The following is a 26,250-nucleotide window of genomic DNA, read 5'->3' on the forward strand; positions in this document are numbered from 1 at the left end:
TATTTTTTTGTTATCAAACATTACCAATCAAACTTCTTTTTTACCAGTTCGGTCAAGTTCAAGTTCGCCCGCCCTTGAGGACAAAGAATATATAGGGGGAGTTCCTGTTGTGTCCTTCAGAGATGGGTCAGGGTCACCAAGCTCTGTTCCTCAGCTCCCCCACATCCCTGGGGCAATTCCTCTGACCACAATAGGAGAGGTCAGCCGGGAACAGACCACTGTGGTTCCTCTCCCACCCATCGGAGGAAAAGGTGACATTTCTGTGTTCATAATTTCAGTGCTCTCCCCTTGTATTACTCTCCTGGCATGCATGAAGTCTTATAATAGGACCTCTCTAAATTTTTCAGAAAATGTATACATATACTGCTTTTAGCACTATACAGATGCTCTATATTACTAGTACTGTATTTTGAATACTATCTCTTCAAATATCTTATAATGTACATGCATGCCTCGACTATTGACCTAGGTGATGGGAAATTACTAATTTGGTGGAGGTTACTGTTATTTTTTCCAATTTAATATATTTACATTGATTTTTTTCTAAATTTAACCATCTCCCTTTTGTTAGTTCAACTGTACTGAGAAAATTCTTGATCTTTTAAAGTCCAGGTTTGACTTGAAGTGATATATACTAGTATGTGACTGACGGGAAAATTAGAATAATTTAAGTGTGTTTACTTAGGGACACTTGATTGTTTTGGACGTAGGTGTTTGACGTTTTCTGGAGAATAATTTGATTTTTGTGCCAGGTAATCTGAGCCCAGACATCTAATTATAAAAGCACTCTACCATTGAGCAGGAAAGAAACTTTAAAAGTATTGACAAAAGATCTTAATTAGATTTGTTCACCGGGCATACCATATTTCATGTAATAGAAGTTCAAGTAGTGGAGTTTTGTGAGAAGACTTTTAAGATCCTCTTAATATTTTACCCAAGTTTTTTTCTCAGCGGACTGATACAATATCATTGATTAATTCTTACAGAAATTAGTTTTGGATAATTATTAGATTAATTATTTGACAAGAATTGGAATTCTGTCACATTATAATTTTGATCTTTTTATTAAAAAGTAAAACAGAAGCTTCAGTAGGAAAGTAATTTTGATTTGCTGCAATATGAAAATTGTGATAATGGACATTTATTTCGGTGACGTTTTAAGATTTTATAAATAATTAATTAAAATTGAACTTTTAAGGGGTCAATTGTTATTTAAAAGCAGTTGAAGTAATTTACTGGTTGTGACTTTCAGAAGAAACAGACCATAAGATACACATCCCATTAGGAAGTATGATCCCTCCCTGTTCTGTAACAACCCTTATAATCCCTCTGTGAGATTTAACAGTCCCCCTACGTTAATCTAACTGTTGTCAAATTACACAGTTATTGAATTACCCAAGTACAATCCTCTGATTCAATGTAGGTGTGTTACGTTTAATTAAATATGCGTGCTATGATTTCATTAAGGTGTTTAATCACAGGTTCAGTAACCCGAGAATCACGGGTTGGTCAGCTCCCGTGAATGGGGCATAACTACAGACTCGGGAGCGATACAAGCTCAGATATCTCAGTGGTCCAAACAAAGCTTGCCTTTATATTGTCCCAACAATTTGCTTTATTTTTATATATACCCTAAAATGTTGCTTCCAAGAGTTCAAATCTTAAAATCTGATGTAGTTTTACAACTAGCCAATATAGAGAACATATTTTTATTTTATTTTATGATTTGAATATACATAATACATGAAATTTTTTCTGGATGTATTCAATAAGATTTTTACTAATTTCATGATGTAAAGATGGAGCAATGAATGTCTTTGATGCTTGTATTAAAAGGGTATATCTGAGTCTTGTATCACTTCAGTGGGTCAGCTAAATCAAACTATATAATCTATTGGTTGACCACATTCTCTCTGTGTATACGCCAGGAATTCCAGTATTGAATGTTCATCCCCCCACCCCACAGCATACAACTCTTGAGTCGTATGATGGTGCGGGGAAAAACAAGGAAAATCTCAAGACTGTTAGCGAAGGTAATGCTAGCTCAGATCATCTCATGTAGGCTGGGTACCAGCCAAGCGTCATTGTGGGTACTAGATTTAGATTTCAGGTTATTTTCTTCTTTTTTTATATAGGTAGAAAGTATTATTAGAAATTATTTTTATTTGTAATCTAGTCTTATAGAAGTAAAGTAGGTACAAAAACCATAATCTAAATTTGGAAAAAAAAATTAATATTTTAACTTGTAACTGAGATATCAAAGGAATTATTAATGAAACAATTGAAGGTACAATATTTGGTAATGAGATGATGTGAGTGAATTCTTATATCATTAATATTGGAGCATTAAATTTGTTCAGTATACGTGGGTTATTCATTATAATGATATATACATTGGGGATTGGATGTATAAGCGAGATATTGATATAAATATATTCCCGGTACTCAGATATAAAAGTGTGATCTGGTTCACGTTTGGATTTAACTGCACACTTTGGCTGTTTTTCAGTTTCTGCTTGCTTTTGTTTTATGATTGTCTTTGAGTGTCTTTGAGTGTCTTTGTGCTAGCTTTCTTACATTCCTTGTGATAAAAGAACCTTAATTTTGTTCTGTGCTGTCCTGTTTTTGTGATATTACTTATTATTTTGTAAACTTTCTTCTTTCTCTGTGTGTGTAGTATTATGGTTTACAACAAATAATTTGAATACATTGAGCTAAAAGTTGCAATATGGCTTAAAATATTATTATGCATGGTAAGTTAGATGTTGCAAATTACCGGTAGTAGAATGACTAGAAGCACTTCATCAGTTAAAAATTGCTGTGATTTTGATTAATATTCATAGAATAAAGAGTTGTTCCAAAACTTTGAAGCTAAGATAGATAAAAATTTTCATACAGAATGCATAGATCTTTATGATATTTATGGAACCATGCAAGTCTGTAGTTTTATATTTCTTGTAATGAATGAAAATTAATTAGCAGATTAATAATCCGCATGATAAATAAATTAGTTTGTAATCTGTACCTTCTGAAGCTGTTAGGAGATGGCATGGGTTATAAGTTGCGGGGGATTGAGGATGGTTTGATTGTTTTAGTGGACACAGAGGATGAGTGGGGAGCTCAGGTCCCCCAGTCCCAGCAAGCGGAGAATGCGTCCACGAAAGGGGACGTGGAAACCGAGTCGAAGAAAGAAAAGGGTAAGGGGTGTGTCCATGGTTCTCTACAGGCCACAGACATGTCTGTTAATGTACTGTGTCTGTCTACTAGTTTGAGCAATGTCTATTTACTGTGAGTGTCTAGCAACAATGGACATGTCTGTTTATCTGTCCACACAGTCTCATGATTGTCTACTTTCCTTAGTCATAATGTCTAACATTGTGTTCCTAATGTTGTCTATAGAAGCCATATAAATGTCTTGTTTTATAACTGTCTTTGACTTTCTAGCAGGAAAAGACATGTACATTACACATTAAATGTGTCTATTATTGGCTATGTCTATTTATTGTGTTTGTCTATTGACTAACACCTTTGTTTCTGTCCGAGTGTTGTATTGTCTACTTCTTTCCACCTTTTTGTTGTATTCCTGCTAGCTTTAAGCAGTTTTGCTGGCAACTGTTCCTTCTTTTGTGTTTTAACTTAAAGATGTGGCATTTTGTATGTTTTTAAATGTTATGTGCTTATCGAGTTGGCTATAAAGTGGCCAAACACCAACTGTAAACTACACTGCCCACTGCATTCATGTACACGTGTATTGTCTATTACAGTATATATTCTTTTGTCTTTGGACACTTCATTATGATTTTGTTCACTGTGTTTTAAAGTTTGGTGTTACATGTTTATCTGACCACTTTGTTTCTGCATTGTTGCAAAAAACATCATGGTACCATCTATTTATTGGCTTGTAGCAATTGTCCAATATATATTATAGAAATTAAAATACTGTTTTGTTTTTAATCTTTGATAAATATGTCTATTTCTTTTTAGTGCATTCATCTACTTTCTTGGAAAAATCAAACTATAGTAGTTTAGAATTAACTTTTTTGTCAACAGTTCAGCCATATTTTCAATTTTTTTGGTTTATCTGAAAAAAAAAGTTTCATTAATTTTGATTTATCTTCTGAATTTCTTTTGTGATGAGGTTGCCTTCGTTATGAAATGATTTGTTTTTGCATCAGTTTGATACTATTTGTGCAATGATGTAAAATCAATAACTATAAGCTCTTCCATGCACACAGTTGACTTTAGTGGAATTAAGTGTCATCAGTTTCTTTGTAATATGTTCTATGTAATATGTTGGTACAGAATAATCTGTTGACAAAGATGGCTTCTCTGTTCCCTAGTTGAAGTGTCCTCTCATGTCCTGGGTTCCACGGAGAGTGTGGTCACCAGTGTTCACTCTCAGAAGGACGTCAAACTCGGACGAGCTCCATGGAAAGGCAGTCAGACCAGCGTCAAGAGCTCAAAGAAAGGAGGTAAATCTTGGCTTAGTCTCCAGAACGTTTGGCATAATGTTTTTGATGGAGTGCACAATGTTTTAAGTGATTGTATTGCATGTTGTAAATGATATTTCAACCCAAAACCTGCATGTACCTAATAATCCGTCAAACACAAGCTTTCAGTCTCTGGAAATAGCTTGTAAAACAATACAAAGGTTAAGCATGCTCCAGAATTACGATGAGGGCCCCTCGGGTTCTCAGTCTCACTATGGTGGTTTACAAGTGTCTAGGAGGAGTAGCATTCAGAACGACTTGTGGGAAACAGAATGTAAAAATCTCTGTAGAAATCACCAAGGAGTTTATCTAGATAGTAGATCACAAAAGAAAATTTATTCTTTTTTTTAAGCATCATGTCTACAATTAAATTTTTAAGTAGGACTGCATTTAAAACATTTTTTAGTGTGTGAAAATATTTTCTTTTCCTTTGTTTATTGTTTTTGTTTTTGTGATGATAGTATTTTCTCTACTCACTTCAGAGTTCCAACTCCATGGTTTGTGTAAATCAGAATAAACATGGATGATAAATCTGTAATGGATTCTAATATTATTCTAAACATTGATGATTATATACATGTAATTGTGTAAAACCAAAATAAGACTATTTTGCATTATTGAAAGTAAAGTTACTGGACAGCTATAAGTACTAAGTTGAAAATGAATTAGATATGAAATTAATATGCAGTAAATTAAATATGTATGCCTTTATGCAGTCTAAAAAGAAACAAATATTTTTAAAGTGGGTACACTTTTAAAACAACTTTATTATTGAAATGATATAGCATTTCAAACTGGCGATCTTGAAAGTAGCAGCTGTGAGTCTCCAGGTACCAACACCTGATATTTAACACCGAGTACAATAGTATGTGTGTCTGGTATAATCAAGCTCAATTAATACAAAGGGGAGGGAAACATATAATCACAAGTTCACGGGATTGTTGTAGGAGTGGGGTATTCATTATTTTTTTGCTCCATTGAGAAAGTTTTTTGATATTGTGTGAGACTTTTTGTTTGATTTGCAGTGATATTAATAAAATATTTATGTTTAATTGCTATTTTTATCCTCTGGTACTGCATGAATATGATTTATGGTTGTGGAGTGCACATGCAGTCCATAGGGTTCCTTGCTTCATCTTTATTAAAGCTCAATGTTAATGATGCATTCTGAAATACTTTTGCTGAGTATCTCCAATTTTAAATTACTGGTATCACTACAAACATGCATGTAATTTATACAGTAAATTATAATTTAAAAGAAATTTAAGTTGAGAAGATATTTTTCTCTTGCTTTAAGAGTACAAGAATTTTAGAAAATTTAACTGTGTACAAACCGGTACTCTATATACATTAGCTGTTACATTTTAATTAAAATGATGTCATTTATATGCTGTTGATGATGTATATAAATTTTGAGTTTTTATTAGATTTTTTATATACAATTAGTTTGATATAAACATTGTGTGTGCTGTAGCCGGCAGTGTGGATGATGGGTCAGTCAAGGGCAGTGTAATTATGGGGCCAGAAGGGGAGCTAATCAATGTAGGGGGAACCATCAAACCACATCTCAGAGACATCGACTTGGTGCATGATGCCAATAAAGTGTTTGGAAAAGGTGAGAAAAAAAAGTTTTTATCAAGAACGTCACGTCCCTGCAAGGTTGACTTTTTACCAATTAGGAAATTTTGAATTCAATTTGTGATATTTCGAACTGTTAGTCTTTATTATTGTCATCTCTAATTCATGTTGATGCTGTGTCAAAGGTCTTGATAAAGTTTGTTTATAAACAGAAAATATTAGCAATATTTGAGAACTTACGCACTGATTTACTGCTCTCCAGTCCTGTGATTGTAACAATGGGAGTTTTTTTTTTAAATTAGACCTGGTGAGTGATGAATCTGATACGGAGGATCAGCCAGACGAGTGGAAGAAAAACCGCACTCTTCCACCAGGGGCGCGGGATCAGATGAGAAACTATGCCAACAAAAGAGGTACAAATATCAAATTCATGTAATATTTGAAAAGTCTTGTAAATGAGTATGTAAAGTTTTGTTTTCAGGAAAATGTAATTAAATTTGCATTATCAAGCATGCAACAACATATATACATGTATATACAAAGTATAGTATTTTAGTGGATATGTTTATCATTTTTATTACAATGGAATGTGCCAATTTTTCTTAGCTTCATTTCTTAAAATCAGTGTGACATAAAGGCTTTGATTTATCCTTGTAAATAGTTACCCCCACAAATTTGTCAGTGCTGGACCCCCTCCGCCTGCCTCGCCACGGCGACCCGAGTGAGTGATAGACTTGTAGCATGCATGGCTCAAGCTTTGCAGTTCTCTTAGTACATCTACAGTTATATATAATCCTCTTTGATTTTTTGTATAATCCTCTCTCTTGCATGAAAGCTGCATGAATATTTCTGTAATGTCTGTGATGTGATATTGACTTTGCTTCCATTAAGCTCTGTTTGGTCTATAGTGTATACTGAGCATCTTCTGCGAGTTCTTGTCTTGTAGATTGTCTTTTAGGCTGAAAACAAAAATCTGGAAACAGGGTATCAGGTACAGAGAAAGAAATTGATTCAGAAGTAGAAAGAGTCTAGTTGTAAAGTTTAATTTAACTAAGTATTTTAGAGTAGTGAATAAAGTTAATGAAAATAGTGTAATGTACTATCCAATTTAAAGATGAATTAACTGTTAAGAAAAAAGGTCAGATCAATTTAATGAAAATAAGAACTTCTATCTGCTTTCTATTTTTCAATATGTTGTGTATCAAAAACCAGGGGAGATAATGGAAGTTCTAATTTTAATTAAATTGACAGCCAGATTTGATTGTTGTGAATTAACTTTAGGTTTTAATGCTTAGAAAATTGTTGAAATAGTAGATTTATGCATAAATTTTTTTAAGTAAACGTACAATTTGTTAGTTCTAATTTTCTGAAAGTTAGAATGCAGTCATTTGCTTAGATATTTCAATTTGGCCGTCATTGAAAGCTTTTGCTTGAATGTTATAAAAGTTTTAGTCGGATATTATTTTTTCTGACAACTTTACTCTAGGAAGAAGTGACTGTTTAATAATCAGCAAGTAGCTTTAGAAGTTATATATTAGTGATTGAATAAACTTACACTTGTATTTTTTGTGCTTAGAAGTGTGCAATTCCATTACAGATGTAGAAAGAATGCAGAAAATGATTTCATACATACATGTATATTGTACTCTTAGTGGTATTAATTTTTTTATGATATATAAAGTTTAAATTCCATCATATATCGTATATATATTTTCTCCTGATGGACGCATGTGTCAGATCTATTCTAATGAATACCGGTAGATACTGATAATCTGTATACAGGTACTATGTAGTTTGAATTTCCTTTTTGTATCATAATTTCCTTTTTTCCTTTTTAGCTCATAATCATTTCTTCTTTTTTTTCTTTGCTTTCTTTACATACAATATAGCCACATATACCAGTAGTCAAATAAGTTTTACAGATTGATTTTATGTCCATTTGTTTTAAAGTGTTTAATTCAGCTTTGATGACAAAGCGCAAAGTAAAAATGACAACAAATCATGACAACAAGTCAAGTGTGCATTATGTTTTTTCAGTTCATTATTTTGTTTATGATGTTAATTTTATTTGTGGTTTTGTTTGCGGTTTGTTTGACCTTGTTGACCTTGTGACACTGTAGAGATTGACTACACCAGTGGTGACATAGACGCCACGCTGTCTATCAGCTCCTGGAGCTACGCACCGCGGGACCAAGATCCAGAAATAGACGTGCTTAAAAAAACCAGTAGTTTACAGAGTCTACCAAACATAGAGGGTAATTTGTCAGTATAACGCCATGCACCGCTCTTTCTCTCTATCACACTCTTTTGCTCTTTGATTCCAGCATGTCTCGCAACTCTGGAAGTTTTGATTTTCTACAACTAACCGATTTCTCTTCAGCTAAACATCTTTATGGTCAACTTGATCTGTACCAAACTTTTTTTGCACATCTCTACTTTTTTTTCTTTCTGGTCTTTGACTGTTTTATCACATTCAATACTTTTTGGAATTGATGGGTGGTTTCCCGCTTAAAAACACTCAATATGCATGTATATAAGATGAAAAGCTGTCCTTTTTTTTTTTTATAAACTTTAATGGCTCTCTCTTTACTGTGTATATTTTGTATGATAATCTCTTATGCATGAATGAAATAGGAAGAGTTATATTATATATTCTTCATGTCTCATGCTCCCTTTGCTATATAATCAGCTCTCTCATACTGTGCTTTATTTCAGTTGAATTTTTGAAGGATTTAAGCATTTTAAGCAGAGCTACTGAGAAAACAGAACCAGCAGACAGACAGATCTCTGAGGATGTGGACACTACTGATGATTCCAACAAGGCGGCTGACCCCAGCTCCAATGCGCCTAATGCAGACACTATCAGCTCCCTCCAGACCCCCTTTACTCAGTCCGTTACCCCAGGGGGCAGGATCACCAGTATCCTGGACACCCCAATGGGTCCCCTGGAGGATACTCTATTGGAGGAATCAGAAAAAGATGGTCCAGAGCAAATCTCAGAGAAGGATGAAGAAGAAAATGGAACAGCCAGTCACCTGTCCCAAAAGTCGCCTGGAAGAAAAGGATCTGTATTGTCAAAAATCTCTGTTGTTGATCCTGAGATGTCAAAGTCTGCCTCCGGGAGTGGAGGTCAAGCTATGTCTCGAAGCGGTAGTATGGCAGACTTGTACAACCGAACACTGGTTCACAGCAGAAACCGCAGGCGCTATAGTTTGGATCTGGGGGGAAAAGTGAAGATTGATTCAAACAACAAGGTCCGAGCAAAAAGTGAAGACCTTAACAAGAATGTAGAAATATCATTGGATGACCTCAGAAAGAAGGAAGGCAAGTCTACAGAAGCCAGCCCCAGTGGGGAGAAGCGTTTGTCTGTAGGGTCTCGCCGCGCCTCCAGAGAGTCCATCTTCAGAAGTCTGTCCAAGCAGTCTATTAACCAGGACGAGGTGCTGTTTGAGGGGCCGGCCGAGAGCGAGATTCTCGAGGTTGCCTCGGACAGGAAGTCAACAGTGTCAGGTGATGAATCCTCTGTTTTAGCTGTGGAGGGACAAGAGGTCCCTGGTCCCTCTCTTGAACATCCTTCCTCCAAAACTGAATCTCCCAAACCCTCTGAAGACGTTGCTCGCTCAGGTATTCTAGAGGTCACTGAGATCCCCTAACATTTTACTTCCACTAAATCCATGACTACCATCACATGTTAGAGTAACGGACACAACAGGATTTGTTTTTTTACTTCCTAGTTTTGTTGAACTCCATCTCACAAGTTTTTTTTTTCCTTCTTCACTTTGTTTAATGAGTTATTTTCTCACATCTATCACTCAACCATTACTCTCTATTTCATTTACAGTTTTTATCTTTGTTCACTTCAAGAATCTTAACATTAATGAAAAACAGGTTTTTTTCAGAGTTTACACCAATACTTAATAATAGAGATGAGTAATTTTTTCCTTTTTTTATTTATATTTAAATTTATACCATAAGTTCATAATTCTGATAGATATTTCAGCAATCATATTTACTAATTAAAATTTTACTTCATGTATTTAAAACAGGTAATGATAATGAAGTTGTTTGTCACTGCATGTGTTTGCTGTTTTGTTAATGTGATTATGCACATTTAAGGTTTCTTAATTTTATATTTGCTTTATGAAATATTAGTTTATTTTTACACAAATGATACTTATTTTTAGAATTTTATTTGTTATTTGTTATCAATTGTGTTTATTGGTGTAGGATTTTAGAAAACATAACATTTTAACAGTGGGTTAATTATATGATGAAGAAAATACATGTAAAGTAAATGAAAGCTCAACTAGTAAAAATGTTCTGTATTCTGGTATGAAATTTTCAATAAAATATATCTGTGTCAATAGATTCTGCGAAGTCTAAGGTGTCAGAGAAGGAGATCGTGGATGCATTAGCTGACCACGCCCAGCAGATTGCACAGAATGTACTCAGTCGCAGCGCCTCGGGAAAGGATCTGGAGGAGGATGTCAGGGTAAGGGGGATAACTCAGGATACTGACATCTTGTCAGGGTTAATACAGAAATACTGATATCTATTCATTGGGATTTAATAGTTCTAACATTTGCAATTGTCAGCAGAGATATCAAAATACTAGTCTATGATTTAAATTATTGATTTAAGCTCTATATATTCAGTCTATTAATGCAGAATATAAGGATAAATACAATATATATTTAACTACTAGCTGATTGACTGGGTGATGGCTCTCGCTTTTAACATTTGTTGAGCAATGAATGGTGGCTCGCTATATGCCTCTGACACTACCAGAATTTTCTCTGATTTGGCATGCTATGCAAACTAACTGTTGAATCTTCTAGCGAGCGGCTAAACTCTGGATGGAGACCCACCCCCCTCGAGATATCTCACGGAGTCAGTCGGTTCAGGACAAGGTATTTACTAGTGTGACCATAGATAAGGCAGAATTGGGTGTAGGAAATGTCAATTTTTTTTTCACTATTTTCACTTTCATTTTACCTACCAGGGTATTCATGTACATGTATTTGAATTGAAAATAATCACCATCTGACTGTCTGTTGTATGTTTGATATCTAAAATAAAAAAACCTTTTTTTTTTTACCTTTATGTATTATTAATTGGTTTTTGTTTACAAGTCGACAGTTTTTCAAATGTGAGGACCAGTAAAGGTTGAGTTCCTGACTTTAATATCTGTTTTTTGGTATTTTCCTTGAGAAGTTTCTGTTTTCTGAGGCAGAAAATATTTTTTCTTGTTTCTTAAATTGATGCTGAGTATTAACCGTGTGAAAAAACTCAAATGTCTTCAATAACACTTACATTAATCAACTTTTATAAAGTTCATGTAAGTATATTAAACAGTAAAACATGAATCAGCCTCTTAATTCTTTAACGCAAAATGCTTCAGTGATTTTATTTTAATACCAAAGCGCAATATTCTTGAAAGTCTGTTGATTAATGCTTTGATTTAAAAATGCAGGGTTATGGCACTATGTATTCTTGGAAATAATATGCTTACATTTTTTATTGCAGTCCATTGTTCAAGAAATTGTATCTGGTCAAGAAAAGAGGAAAAGTGCAGGACCCACCGCAGGAGAGTATCGAGAACTCATCAAGGCTAACCTCAAAACAGCTAGTGAGTATCTCATTACTGTTAGCCTCATGAAGGCAAATCTCAAGCAATCTAGTTAGTATCTCATTACTATTAGCCTCTTCAAGGCAAATCTCAAATAAGTATCTTATTACTATCAGCTTCATTAAAGCAAATCTCAAACAAGCAAGAGAGTATTTCATTAATCTCAGCCTCATTTGGGCTAATCTCAAGACAGCTTAGGGTATACAACTGGTATAAGCAGCCACATTAAAGATTTCTCTTCTAAGGAATATATAGCAGATCAATTTTTGTACAGGACGACAATACTAGTAATTCAATTTTGCTCCAATTAATGCTTCTTGACGGCTTTTTCCACAAAAATATGGCTTATAGAAATTTAAAAACCATGATATTTTTTGTCAATTTAGTAGAAAATCACATTTTTGTAAAAAACAAATTCAATGTGAAAATTGCAGCTCATATTGCTTTACCGTAACTTTCCTTTGAATTGCAGGCAAGGATAATTAATACATTTAAAATAATGAATGTCTGGTCATTCTAATCATACATTTTATGACTGCTCAGAGAGTTGTTGTAGTTATTTTGCTTTTTGCATTGTGCAGTACATTGAAAATTGTTCTTTTTCAGTGTCCAGCTCGAGTGGTGAGAATGTTCCTGCTGACACAGAGGTTAGTCCAGAACTCATAGAGGCCCTGGCAAAGGAAGAAGTTGCTGCAGAAGATCTGGAGATTGTGCAAGATGACGACGGAAAGAGTCTCATCCGCAGCAAGAGTCAGGTCTCCATGGCAATGGGCGGAGTCAAAGAAGGTCATATTTACGTACCAGTGGCTAAAAGTAAGCTAGTGCCAGGTTTGCCTATATATTTTGGGGAAATTGTATTTAGCTATTATCTTACAGGACAAAACAAAAACCATTTACATTTAACAATAATATTGATGAGTTATGAATTTCAACATTAATATATGTTTACCATTTAATATGATAACTTTTCAGTTTTCTAGGTACATGTATTATAGTTTGTCAGCAGTAAATTCTGGCTTCTCCTCTCAATAACTATCAAACCTTTAATACTTCATCAAGGCTAAAGACATAATTTTTTTGCTTTTAGGTAGAAATAACTATAAAACAACACATTCACTACAAATGAATCTGATATTTGATACTTATCCTAACTTAATCAGAGATTCACATGGCAATCTGCTTCATTTATTTCATTTGGTATATGGGTATATGTTGTAATGCTCAGAACATCATCTGTCAGCTAGTGAATATTTACAGTGTCTTTGCTGTATGTGTAGTTAGCATATAATAGGTGGAGGTACTGCTATTGGTTGTGGCTGTTGCTTGGTAACACTGCTTAACCCTGTTGCTTTCCAGACGGGCAGAAGGGTCCTGCTACTAGCATTCCTGTGGATCGACAATCTAACGCTGATATAGGGCAGCTTGCTGTCATTCACTATGTTGGGGACAAGGACTTGGTGAAGGAGGGGTCTGAGAAGACCCCCTCAGATAGGGGTAGTAAAACCAAGTCTCAGCCCCCCTCAACTCTCGGGGAATCTATTGCAGAGGAGGAGACAATGGTTGATGATGCCTCGGAGCATAAATCTCACGTGTCCTTCAAGGACGAGGCCGAGATCGAGGACGAGTTCCAGAAAGCTGTAGAGGGGCTGGAGCAGGTTTGTAGAATGGGGGGCATTATATCGGCAGCACTTATCATTTTATTTTCAAGCCTACAAATATTTGCAGTACATTTTTATTTTAGTTTCAAAAGAAATGACTTTCTTTATTCTTAGGAAGTCAAAATCACAGAAGGTACTGACATTTTAAAGTGAATTTCAAAATGTCACAAAAGATGAAAATGTAGCATGCAACGTTACTTATATTGGCCTAGTATCCCAAAAAATTTGTTATAAATAGTATCCAAGTTGTGTTTGAGCAGACATATTAGATTGATTGGCATTTGTACCCCTTAAAGATGGATTTGTACCTAAAGTAACAACTATTAAACAAAAATTCAGAGGATCTATATGTATGCACTCTGCATATCTAGGTAGGCAGTCTGGACTCCTCTTTTTAAGAGAATAATGAATTGTCACTCTTGCCTTTAAAATATTTTTTTTATGTTTTCCCTTTTCCCACAAAACACATTCCATATTACTTAAATTATCTTTATAATAAAAAAACTAGCAGGAGTTATAGAAACTAATGTGTGTATTCATTGAATCAGAAATCAGAGAAGCAGAGTCTAAAGAGTGGAGTGACGGATTCGGACGGCAAGAAGAGCAAGGTGTCCCAGGAGAAGGCCGCCTCACCCGTCAAAAAGAAGGAGGAGTTTATTGTCGGTAAGTGCTGGAGGATAAATACACATACAAACAAGATTACAAATTTGTTATCTAAAAAAATTTTTTTTTTAAATGAATTGCTCCATGCTAAGAAATTATTTCCACATTGTGAAAATTTATCAATTATTTAGAACTCCAACTTATTTGAAATGGATACAAGGGGAAAATGATAAAGAATATATTATAAGATGGGTTCGTTTGCTGCTCTGTATTTGTGAGGGGATTTATACACAATTTAATGTACAAGCTTGTTAGACTGAGTTAATTAGATTTTAATCTCTCAAAAGATGATCAGTATTTCTCTTGTTAACAAGGTTTGTAAAAAATGTATTATTCTGACACTATTAATAATGATTGATCAATACCATTGTACTCTTACAAAGTTTATTTCGATGATGTAGATTTATTCCAATGTTTAACTTCTATTCCAGAGTTTTAATTTTCTTTATTGTTAACTTGATAATGTTTCTTAGGCAAAGTTGATACAAAGGATGACATAAAGGCCCTGTATGGACAGCCTGACCCCCCACCCAAGGAACCATCACCTCCCACAATGGGTGAGACTCAAGGACTAACCCCCACCCCCACCAATGTAATGCCTCCCCATCACGTAACTCACCTAACACACCCTGTCTAGGACCAGGCCATTTCTGCTTCATTCATTGGTTACCTGTCATTGTCACGTGTGTGCTAACTTTAACTTTTCAGTTTCAGGAATTCTAACCCACTGCCTTGAAATAAAGTGTGCTCATTTTTTTATATTTTCTCACCATCATCTTTATTTTTTAGCTGATTTAACCTTAACACTGTAAAAAAAAAGTCATGCATGAGGCAATAACCTATCATGCAAACCAACTTAATTTGTGTGCATATGTACCTCTTTTAACTTTTAATAACAATTTACATCATTTAAAGGATGTTCTAGGATTAAGGAGAATTGATTTATTAATGTATACATTGGTGTGTAAAGACATATTAATTACCTGGTAATTCAATATTAACAGCTTTTAACCAATACAGATTATTAATAGAGCAAGATGGTAAAGGCCATTTTATGGTATTTTTCTACCTCTAGACAAAGGAGAGTTAAATAAGATGCAGAATTAGATCAATAAGTAATCAGAATGCAATAATAAGCCAAGATGTCATTTGTTGTTAGAGGAGTTAATTTAAGTTTGAGATGATGTTACAGACATCCCTTGCCATGACAAATCTTTACCATTTTTCAGTATTTTAACATCTTGAGTAATGATATTGTATTTGTAACAGTCCCTACAGTTTGTGTTGAAAGTTGCATGGATATAAATTAAGCACTTTTTCCCTTTTTTTTCAAAATCACCATTAACTCAAATTTCATTTAAAAACTGTGTTTTGATGGACTGATTAATTCACCTTTTTTAACTTTTTTTATCCTCTGTCACAAGAGGTATTCTTTATGATACAGATTATTGCATGATCAAGCTTAAAGATGGTTCCCATCAAATTTTGAAAATTAATAGAAACATAAATATTTGAGGTAATAAAGGATTACAGATGATGAGTGCTATGAACAAGCCTATTTTACTTCGTTCATTTCAATGAATATTAAGCAATGTATAAGCTAGATGCTGGTTAACACAACCTGTATTTTGCTGACAGTTAAGAAGCCCAGCCCAGTTGCAGAGCCCGTACCTTCTCCCCCGAAGAGTGCCGGTGAGAGCGTGTGAAGTGCACCGTATTCAACGGCATCATTCATTCTGCACTTAGATCAAATACAATTCATTGAATAGAAAGTTTTTTTCTTTTTTAACTGTGATAAAAAAATTTTAAGCTGACCTTAACCACTAACAGAAAAAATTATGTATTTAAAATTCTTTCAAATTAGTACACTAATTTTGTATTTGAATTTTTTTATCAGAATATCATTTCCTAGCAAGATTTCATGGCGATCATTTTAAAGTCAGACTATTAGCTAATTTGAGTTTTAACTCCCAGTCACTCAATCTATCCAAACCACTGGCCTTATTATACTTGTAGTAATAACAATGTCCAGCAAGAACTAAGGAACTATATCTGGAAAATACAAGTCTTTGAGTTTCTAGCATTAATAAACTTGGGGTATTTTTATAGACACTGGATTTAGTTTTAGTTGCCCATTTACCAGTACCGTAATTATTTTAATGAACAGCCTGACAAGGATTTCTCTGCAGCAGTGCGTTTTGTGGGTAGAAGTATAATCGGTACAAGTTAGCTTGCAGCGCGTCCTTGCTACTTGAAGCTATTCAATGCATCCAGAAGCATCAGACTCAGATTAATACACATGACTAATGAAAACATTAGTTTCAGTTTGATATTTCTGGTACTTTTAAGGGAAAAAATCAAAAGATGGCGAACCTAAAAAACTTGAGGTGGCAGATGACAAAAGTTCAAAATCTGCCAGTACAGCCAAAACTAGTACCTCGGGTACTGGGTCTAAAACTGTGACATCCGCTAAATCTGAGGAAATGGGTGAGGAATTTAGCAGAATCACGAGGCAGATACACAGTTTTGTGTGAACAATTTTCACAGGCTGGGACAGTTTTCACTTGCTATATATATGGAATTCACTCAAGATTATCATCAAATTATTACAAAATAAACTTAACATTTAAGTCTAAAAAATAAACTTTACATTTAAGTCAAAGAAATCTAGTGAAGAGATTTTTTTATATACTGGTATGCATCACCCATCACTTGTCAGACAGTTCACGTTTGCAGTTGAATTTTCCCATCAAACACGGTTTACATATTTCCACATTATTTTGTGCTTTCTTTTCAGGTTGGACAAAACTCATGACACATAAGACTATGTCTATTTAACTTTGATGTTACATTTCAGCTCAAATTCAGCAGGATTTCCAGAATGAAATAAAAAATTTGTTTGGTAAAGTGCCAACAAAACAGGACGTAAAGGGTAATAATCGCTGCTCTGGGAATATTTCTGACCATTCCTTTTTAGCCCAGGGAATAACACCATTAGCCTGTTGTTTAACAATTAACTTTCCCATTCTTTTGCTAATACTGGTTTCACTTTCTGATTTATTCCAGGTTTCACTCCTCACCATTTCCTGACTAAACTCTTCCGACAGTTATGACAGTAAAACAAAATCCCTTTTTTTTGTGCGTGTGTAAATTTGGCTAAGCTGTTTTGTTTGAAAATATGCTAGAGATTTATAGACCAGTTTGCTGATTGGCCAGATCTGTTTTATTACAGGAAGAGTTGATTACAAAGATGAATTAAAACATCTGTACAATAATCAGGCAAAAAAGCCTGAAAAACCCAAGGGTGAGAGTAAATTCAGACAGTCAATATCAGTTTATCAGTGTAGCCCTAGATACTTTAGCTTTTTTTTACTATACAAGTTTGTTTATGTACGAGTTTTTTTTCATATTAAGTTTTGCCTCAGCATTATTCAGAGTTCAAGTATATAGAGTTCCTTAAATATTAGTCTTTATCACATTATTTGTTGAAACATTTGCATCAGTATAAACAGAGATATAGCTGCAAAATTTTATCCTGAGTTACAGCACAACCAATTTATTCTCTCCTTTTCTATAACAATTCTTTCCTTTGCTCCTCTTTTATGATAAAAAGAATGTAAACTTATAAGAGTTTATATCACTTCAAAGTGTGTAAATATTACTTTGAGTTCACTTTTTTTGTGTGCATGATTGACAGTATATTTAAACTATATACCTCTGTCCTTTTTTTTTCAATGCTTCAATCCTTGATTTTTCTCTTTTGTCTTTCAGAATTTTCTTTTCAATGTCTGTACCTTTGTTTTCACTGAAACATATAAATAATTCATAAAACAAATGTAAATACTCATTGCCAGTTGAATTTTCATGATTTTCATGTATAAGTAAAATATGTTAATTTGGTTATTTTTATTAAATATACATGTAAATGTAAGTAAATGTTATGTTAATGCACTATGCTTGTAAAAAATGCAACTTTTTTATTACATGTATTACGATACCAGTAATTCAGATAATAAAATATCAATTTACAAAACAGGTAAAGGGAAAACCAAAAAGATACCCTCCCCAACGAAGAAGCCTGCCAAGGAGGGTAAGGCCAAAGGTAAGGCTAAGGGTAAGGGCAAGAAGAAGGAAGAGTCGCCCGAACCTAAACCCGCTGAACCGGAACCAGTACCCCAGGAACCAGTAAAGGAGCCGACCCCACCACCCCCCACACCCCCACCACAGGAAGAGCCACCCGCCTCTGATTTGGAGAGTGACAGGGTGAGAACACGTCACAGTGTAGTCAGTTAATTGATATATAAGAATGAGAACAAAGTACAGTATACCGGTAGTCAGTTAACTATACCAGTAGTCAGTTTACTGATAACCAAGTTAGTATTAATATGGTACAGGTATGTTAGAAAGCAATAGGTATTAAAAAGTCAAAAGAGGAACGATGTAGTTTTGGTAAATCAATTATAGTGGGTACCCCATCATGACTTTTAATAAAGCAGTAATAAGTAGTCAAAAGATTGATTATGTACAGAACAGGTGCTTTACTGTTGTTGATTGCAATGAAAATAGAAACTTGTATGATACAAGGCAGTACTGAGTCAAAAATAAATTGTGCACAGTACAACCAAGGTACTGAAATCACAGCTACAGTGAATACCAGTATCTAGTCAAAATACAAATTGTGTAAAAACAGAATGTATGAAATCCTTTGTAGGCATCATACTTGCTTCTCAGCATGTGTAAAAGTAAGGAAAATATATCCATTACCATTGTTTTTCAGAGAAAATCTATTGCCTCCAGTATAAATGTTAACCTTAAGAAAGTGATGTCAAAGGTACCAGAGTGGATCATAATTCTCACCCCACGGGGCACTGGCTCTCTAATCATCTTCTCTTGCAATGACTTGTCTTATGTTACAGATGGTCATCATAATGTCTCGCCGTCAGATCTCTTTATTGACAGTCTCTCACAATGTTTTCACTGGGTAGATTTATCTATGTACTTTTGTAAAATAAAAAGTGTCCATGTTTTCCATGGTCTAATATACTAAAGTCATTTTCTCAATCAGTATCATGATACATGTTATAAACTTCACAGTAAATGTAAAATGTTCAATTGTCCACCTTCTAATACATGTATGTGTAAATGTGTTGAATGGTTCTGTAATGAAAAAATAGTAAAAGTTTTTGCACTGGTTTGCAAAATCCAAAGGGATACTTATACTTTTTGTTGTATGGCAAAAACAGGGAAAACCAAAAACCATGAATGCATGTATTCAAAGATTTCACTGAAAATTGTAATAAGAAAATCATACGCCTATTGTTGAATACCATTTTATCTAAAGACTGTATCTCTAATGCGACCATAAATAAAATACTCTTAAGAAAAGTTTACTGCAATAACAAACCGTGTTTGTGATACTGAATACAATGGCTGTGTGGCAGCCACAGATATGATACAAACTTGGTACATGTATTTGTTGAAAATAAAGCTGCTATTCTTGGGAAATTTATGCCTCTGCCAACACTTTTATGTACAGTAATCTATAAGTCTTTTTGCCACTTACAGTGCCCATGAAAACAATTATTTCAATAATAACTAATATATTAGTTATGTTCTACAGTAACATGATCCAGAAGTGAGGTCAATGTACCGGCATGATTATATAATATAAATATATAGCAAAACATAAATTTTGAATTTTTTTAACAATGCAGGTGAGAGAGTGGTCGATGGATTAAGAGAACCATACAGTTGATCTGTTAAGCAAGGCCATATGTTATTTGAAATTATCTGACTCAGTGGAAATTTTAATTATGATTTTAAACCTACACTTGATATACAACATTATGGCTAATTTATTTTAGGAGTCGGTCTCTACCATGAAGAGTGAGGAGAGTTTTGAGTTCCACATTGTACGGGACACACCCTCCCCCAGCCCACCCCCGCCTAAGGCCCCATCCATCCCCTCTGTGGAGGAAGAGCCAGAGACTGAAGAAGAGGAACCTCCAGAAGATGAGGATGTAAGTTTTTTCCCCCTTCTGTGTGGTCCCTTCTGTCAGTTTTATGCATGTGTTGGTGTAGGGAACGGTAATGGGAATGGGTGTACATGCATTTTCATTCTTAAATCAGTTTATTTGAAGAAAATTAAAACTTGATACAGAACGAGAGTATCTTATTCTTTTTTTGCAAGTCTGAAATGTTGTCAAGCTGAACTGTTAGAGTTTTACAGCTATACATCCAAGGTTTAAGAATTATCCTTACAATTTTGTTGAACTTTGTTTAAAGGCAGCTAAACAGGTAGGAAAGTTTGATAACTCTGTCACAGCAGTGTCGGTATTGCACCCTCTGTATATCCCTAACATTCTTCAACTTAAGCAATTAAAACTGCAACAAAGTTATCAAACCTGTAATTTAACAATATCAATAATAAGGATAATATTTTCATTCTTTATTAATTAAAATAACTGAATTATATGATTCAAACTCTAAATTAAACACATTTTTCTCTTTGATTAATTTGAATTTGCCTTTCTTGTATTACATGAAGATATAAATTAACAAGCATTGCTAAATAATGATTATGCTTTTGACAAATATTCTGTATGAGTTGAAGATACATACCTGAATACCTCTTGCTTCAATAGCTTGAGCAGATATCTGATTCTGCACTGGATTTTAATTATACAAAGACTCTTACTAATTGTACAATTAATAGATAATCAACAAACAGTTCAGTTTGGAAAAAATCAAGCTTTATAGATGTACAACCTCAGAGATGTTTAAACCTTTAAATTTGAAACCCTTTTATATATAGTTTTTAGGTCAGAAGTATAAATTTATAGATCTATATGTTAGACTATTATTTACTACATGTATGTAGATTAGTATACATATTATGTCGAGACAGGTACTCTTTATTCTGTTTCTGTTGTTTGCTTGATATTTACATTGATTTGTTGTGTATATGTTATATCCATCTGATGTTGGGTTGTCTGAATCCATTGCTTGTTTAATATTCTCTTTCTTTTCTAATTCCCACCTTAAAGAAAACGGTGAAGAAGGTAAACCATAGTGTTGTTACTTCACAACTCTTAACATTGGTGGTAGTGACCGAGCAGACGTAAAAATATATCTCGCAATCAAAATCCATCTCAGACAAAATTTATCTTGGGAAAAATCTATTTCGCAGTCAAAATATATCTAAGTCAAAATCTATCTTGCAGTCAAAATCTACCTCTGAGTCAGACAAAATTTATCCTGTACAAAATCTATCACGCAGTCAAAATCTATCTCAGACAAAATTTATCTTGTACAAAATTTATTTCACAGTCAAAATCTATCTCAGCCAAAATTTATCTTGTACTAAATCTATCACGCAGTCAAAATCTATCTCAGACAAAATTATCTTGGTCAAAATTTATCTCACAGTCAAAATTTATCTCAGACAAAATCTATCTCACAGTCAAAAAATGTAAACTATCAGAAAGTATTTGTAATTCATGCAATTATATTGATTATCTGCCGTCAATAAGCATATTATTCATAAAAATGAATAAAGTTATATTAATGTGTAAAATAAAGTATAAATCACTGCCAAATAAAAACTATACACATATATTCAATGATGTATGTATGTTGTGCTTAAAGCAAATTGTGAAGAAGACAAAGGTATAGTTTTATCTCTAAAATTTGCTTGTATCATCTACTTAATATCATCTTTTTTGTTTATTCTGTAATTATATATATACTCTCTGAAATGGAAAAATGAAACAAAAATTTAGCATGTTTTTTTTTTCTCCCAATCTGCCCAACTACCACCAACATTTACCACTGTGTGACTAAAGTGTCTATTTTAGGAAACATTAAGAGCATGTCATGTGATCAGTCATGTGATAAGTGTAAATGTATGTCATTTGACCATCTAATATGTATGTCATGTGACTAGTCTAATAAAGCATGCCAGTATGCAGTATACATGTATGTGTTGAAAAGAAACTAAAAGCATATCATGTAAGAAGCCTAATGGAGAGCATGCTATGTTACCACAGATATATATATAAACAAACCCATCTTATGCATTGTGTCTCTATTTGAAGCATGTACTACATTTTACCAAGACTGACCAAATGCATGCAAAATATGATAATTGTTGTGAAACTGGCAAGAAGATATTTCAAATCTCATATGTAATACATTGTAGTGAAAGACTCTTCTCTTCAATCTATCGAATCTAATTAAGTCACTGAATTTTAAAAGTTTATATATATTTGCACATTTCTGATAAAGTAAATATTGCAACACAATAGACATTCTTACTTATGAATTCCTGTAAGCTTTGTGTCACAAAGTCACAGCGGATGTCTAGTCATTTACCTATATGAAGCAATGAAGTCACAGTTTATTTCTGAGTCCTGTTGACTCTTTTCTCTGTTAAATACCTGCACTTGTATCTGACTGCTTTCTCACTCCTTCTCTTTTCATTGTGAGCAGTGAGTGATTCAAATATTTTTATCTTTTTGCGATATTATATTGTTCTATAGATTTGTGTGCTTTCCCTTGATAAACTCTACAGACATTCTAGCTGTTACAAAGATATTGCTTTTTACTATGTACAACTCAATGTTAATGTTGTTACTGATATTTTTCTTATAAATATTACAATTTTCATTACTATCAGGGCGGACCTAAGGTAATATGTTGTGATGAGAACTGATTTTGAAAACTAAAACCGTATCACAATTCAGTCACATTGCATTATTCCTATAATTGTATAATGTGCTCTCTGAAAATAGGAAAATATACTGTAAAGTAGTATTCAGACCCCATAGGACTTACCAGTAGTATTCTGTACAAAGAAAAAAGGGAATGAAATCCTGTTTTAAGATCATCGTCCAAGTATTTGCCTTTTATAGAGTGATTTTTATTAAGGTAAACTTCATTTTTGGTAGGAAATTACCTGACTTGGGGGACCCAACCAAATTGTTCTCCATAGCAAATTTCACTGGTTAATTCAATAATTTAATACATCCTCTCTTTGCAGAAATCCCTTCCACAATACTGTTTTTTATCAAATGTGTCATATACTCACTCAGCTATAAAAAGCTAGGGTCTTAATAGTTGAGTTAAATTTACCTATATGTTATAAGTTTCAACATGTATTTGTGACTATTAGAGGATAATTAAAACAAATGAAAATGGAAAAAGCACAGATTTTTTAGTTTACTACACACAGTGTGATCAGCCCTCACAATTCAAAACAAAACTTACGTCGGTACATGCATGCATTTGATTTTTATCTTGTGCAATTTACCAGTATGAGACTAATCGTTTATTTGTTGCAGAACAGTTTTAATTGTAATTGAAAACAAAACCCACATCAACATTTAGAACCAATTTTTTGCATATTTTAAAAAGATTTTTTATCAATTTGTTGTGTAATTTGTATTGATATATTACTCTGCTATTTTCTGAAGGATGAGGCAGCCAGACTTAGAATGATTTCCAACAGAGAGGCCCGGGCAGCAAAACGAGCCGCACAGGCCGAAAAACGGAGACAGGAAGTGGAGAAACGACGACGTGAGAGAGAGGATCAGCTGAAGCGAGAGAAAGAAGAGTTTGAACGACAGCAACAATTGAAGGCGGAGCTCGAGGAGGAGAGAAAGCGACAGGAAGAACAGAGAAGGTTGGTGCTAATTTTGTGCTCAGAAACTTCTTACCCCATTGGTTATATACTTATTTATAAACTCTTTATTCCTGGAATCTTTCAGTTCTCATATTGTATGTGTATTGTAGAATTATTCAGAATTATAAGATCCAATATTTGGGGGGATTGTCTATTTTTTAAAGATTTGTGGTGATGTAATTTTCAGGATTTATTTAAATGTGTATTGAATAAGGACTGTCTTTATGATTTGTCGGGGATGTAAATTAATAGATAAGGTGTACCCACAAAATTATCGAAATATTGACATTCCACGAATGTTGATTTAAAACTCACATCTAGTTTTATGTCAGTAATCGCTTTATACTAAAGAGTTATCTCTCTTTGTTTGCCATTATTTTAGAATTCGTCGAGCACAGCAAGATGCAGAAAGAGATGATGAAGAGCGAAGAGAAGAGGAGAGACTGAGGAGACAAAAATTAGAGGAGGAGAAAGAAAGACGAAGAAAGGAGGAATACCAGAGGAAATTGGAGGAAATGAAGAGGAGACAAGCTGAGGAGGAGAAACGAAGACATGGTAAGTTTGTCATACTGACCAGTTCTCTAAACTTAACAACTAGTCTTCAGTTGTAATTGAAATGAAATTTTACAAGTGCTAGCATTTAACATTATTCAAATCAACATTTAATTCAGATTCTATGAAATTCATTCTTATGATAACTAGAATACCATTGATCTTATTATGTTTCCAGAGGAAATGTTAAAGAAGCAAGCAGAAGAAGAAGAGGCCCGGCGTGAAGAGGCTGAAAAGATGGCTGCCATGGAAGAAGAAGAGAGGAGGCAGTATGAGCTGCAGAAGAAACTCGAGGAAGAGGAGAGGCTGAAGAGAGAGGAGGAGGAGAGGTAATACAGATACAAAATGAGCCAACGACAAAGATTTTATTTTATTCTAAAAGTTGTATATCTTCTTTGAACAGTATCCCACGACTTATTTTAATTCCTTTTTCAGAATTCGTCGTGAAGAAGAAGCCAAGAAAGCCATGGAAGAGGCACGCCGCCTCGCTGAGGAAATGGCTCGCAAACAGGCCGAGATGGAGGCCCGACTTAAATTTAATCGTACACTTCAGGTTGAGGCTCGAGGCCTGGAACATTCTCAGGACATCACTCGAGCGTTTGTTTTCTCGTACTTTGAGTTGCTGCAGTGGTTAGGCCTGGATATTCCTGAATTTGAGGTGTTGAAGTTGAACCAGTATTGATAGTTATCAAAGGCATCCATTGTGGCATTAATATTAGTGTAGTAATGGAAGTATTACATGGTCACTGATGGGACTCTTTATGAATTTTTGATACAATTTTAATCATTGGCTAGTCCAAAAATTATGTAAAGGAGCTTTTATTCTTATACTTTGGATCTTTTAACCATTTCCGTCCTATTTTTTTTATGAATGTACAGATTTTTATATATTTTTTATTACATGTATAATGTTATTTATGATTGTAATTTTTTATGTGAAAGGTTACCAAATGAATTTTTTTTTTTTTTTTTTTTGGATAATTCATTTTTATTTTGATGATTCAGTGGATGAAACGTGTGTGAATCTGTGATATTCTTATGAGATTTGTTCTAAAATTTGTTGTCAATTTTTTTTTAGCTTAGACCATTAGCATACAAATACTTTTCAGTTTTAATTACATGAATTTTGACATTTATCTTTCTTAATACTTTGCACAGTTCCTTGTTATCCCAGTTTGTCAATTGGAATTAGATCTGTCTGATTGAACTCAGTCTTATAATGAATCCAGAAATGTCTCTTATTTAACAGATAGCAAAATATTTAAAATCTAATCAGTTATTTCCCTAATTTAGTGGACTAGAATAAATTTAGATACAAGTTTTAATATTTTTATATACATGTACTACTTATTCCCTCTACAACCCATTGTTACATTTCTCAGTATTATGACTATGTATGACATGTATTATCAGTATCTCAATAACCAGTATTGCATTGTTGGAGCACCACCACTTTTACCATAATGATTGTTTTACCATTGTTGACCACCACCGGATTTGGGACCACTTTGACCACCACCTGATTTTGCAGCCACCTTAATGAGTCCTGCCAATTGTTGCCAGTTGTGACAGCATGTGACGTACTGTGATAGCCTTTTATATTTATTTATGTCAGGTTTTTCTGTGAAATAAATTATTTTCATGTTGGCATGGCTTTACATTCCTTTATTCCTTTGTTGACATTTGAAGTTTTGGGATTGCTTTGAAGGCTTTGACATTTATTTGTTCATAGCTCGTCCAGAATAGCATTCATTAATCTATTATGCATAACTCTCAGAAATCTGGTTATGAATTGTCAGCATGAGTATGATTCTTTTTAGCATTCAGTTTGTTATGAAGAAAACTGCTTACTTCATTAGCCCAGATTGGATAGACATGCTTTAATAATTATCAAACTCTCTGCTGCAGTACTGGAAAACCATGTCAAGAGGCACACCATTGCAACAGACCAATTTGGAGTCGAGTTTCCTTTTTTCTAATACTTGAATAAATGTCTTA

General features: G+C 33.9%; 1 protein-coding gene across 6 annotated transcripts in view; it reads left to right on the top strand.

Annotated features, from left to right (window-relative positions):
* Nucleotides 1-25,899, top strand: part of LOC105325012 (uncharacterized) — a 37,007-nt gene extending 11,108 nt beyond the window's left edge. Inside the window, exons 8-37 of one of the 6 annotated variants that reach the window (XM_066077294.1) lie at nucleotides 48-251; nucleotides 1,929-2,033; nucleotides 3,096-3,197; nucleotides 4,341-4,472; nucleotides 5,276-5,320; nucleotides 5,965-6,105; nucleotides 6,371-6,481; nucleotides 6,730-6,789; nucleotides 8,189-8,323; nucleotides 8,784-9,692; nucleotides 10,436-10,560; nucleotides 10,907-10,978; nucleotides 11,595-11,697; nucleotides 12,304-12,510; nucleotides 13,054-13,352; nucleotides 13,904-14,018; nucleotides 14,492-14,575; nucleotides 15,657-15,710; nucleotides 16,368-16,505; nucleotides 16,876-16,950; nucleotides 18,055-18,281; nucleotides 18,796-18,849; nucleotides 19,883-20,038; nucleotides 21,065-21,079; nucleotides 21,666-21,686; nucleotides 22,696-22,707; nucleotides 23,492-23,700; nucleotides 24,083-24,255; nucleotides 24,431-24,581; nucleotides 24,688-25,899. In XM_066077294.1, the coding sequence (XP_065933366.1) occupies nucleotides 48-251; nucleotides 1,929-2,033; nucleotides 3,096-3,197; nucleotides 4,341-4,472; nucleotides 5,276-5,320; nucleotides 5,965-6,105; nucleotides 6,371-6,481; nucleotides 6,730-6,789; nucleotides 8,189-8,323; nucleotides 8,784-9,692; nucleotides 10,436-10,560; nucleotides 10,907-10,978; nucleotides 11,595-11,697; nucleotides 12,304-12,510; nucleotides 13,054-13,352; nucleotides 13,904-14,018; nucleotides 14,492-14,575; nucleotides 15,657-15,710; nucleotides 16,368-16,505; nucleotides 16,876-16,950; nucleotides 18,055-18,281; nucleotides 18,796-18,849; nucleotides 19,883-20,038; nucleotides 21,065-21,079; nucleotides 21,666-21,686; nucleotides 22,696-22,707; nucleotides 23,492-23,700; nucleotides 24,083-24,255; nucleotides 24,431-24,581; nucleotides 24,688-24,934 (4,481 nt within the window). In that variant the 3' untranslated portion in view covers nucleotides 24,935-25,899. Of the gene's footprint in view, nucleotides 1-47; nucleotides 252-1,928; nucleotides 2,034-3,095; nucleotides 3,198-4,340; nucleotides 4,473-5,275; nucleotides 5,321-5,964; nucleotides 6,106-6,370; nucleotides 6,482-6,729; nucleotides 6,790-8,188; nucleotides 8,324-8,783; nucleotides 9,693-10,435; nucleotides 10,561-10,906; nucleotides 10,979-11,594; nucleotides 11,698-12,303; nucleotides 12,511-13,053; nucleotides 13,353-13,903; nucleotides 14,019-14,491; nucleotides 14,576-15,656; nucleotides 15,711-16,367; nucleotides 16,506-16,875; nucleotides 16,951-17,250; nucleotides 17,323-18,054; nucleotides 18,282-18,795; nucleotides 18,850-19,882; nucleotides 20,039-21,064; nucleotides 21,080-21,665; nucleotides 21,687-22,695; nucleotides 22,708-23,491; nucleotides 23,701-24,082; nucleotides 24,256-24,430; nucleotides 24,582-24,687 lie in introns of all 6 variants that reach the window. The other 5 variants (XM_066077297.1, XM_066077295.1, XM_066077296.1 and 2 more) reach the window with 5 other exon arrangements.
* The last annotated feature ends 351 nt before the right edge of the window (nucleotides 25,900-26,250 follow it).

The sequence above is a fragment of the Magallana gigas genome, chromosome 2, assembly GCF_963853765.1.
Source record: "Magallana gigas chromosome 2, xbMagGiga1.1, whole genome shotgun sequence".
Taxonomy (NCBI): Eukaryota; Metazoa; Mollusca; class Bivalvia; order Ostreida; family Ostreidae; genus Magallana; species Magallana gigas.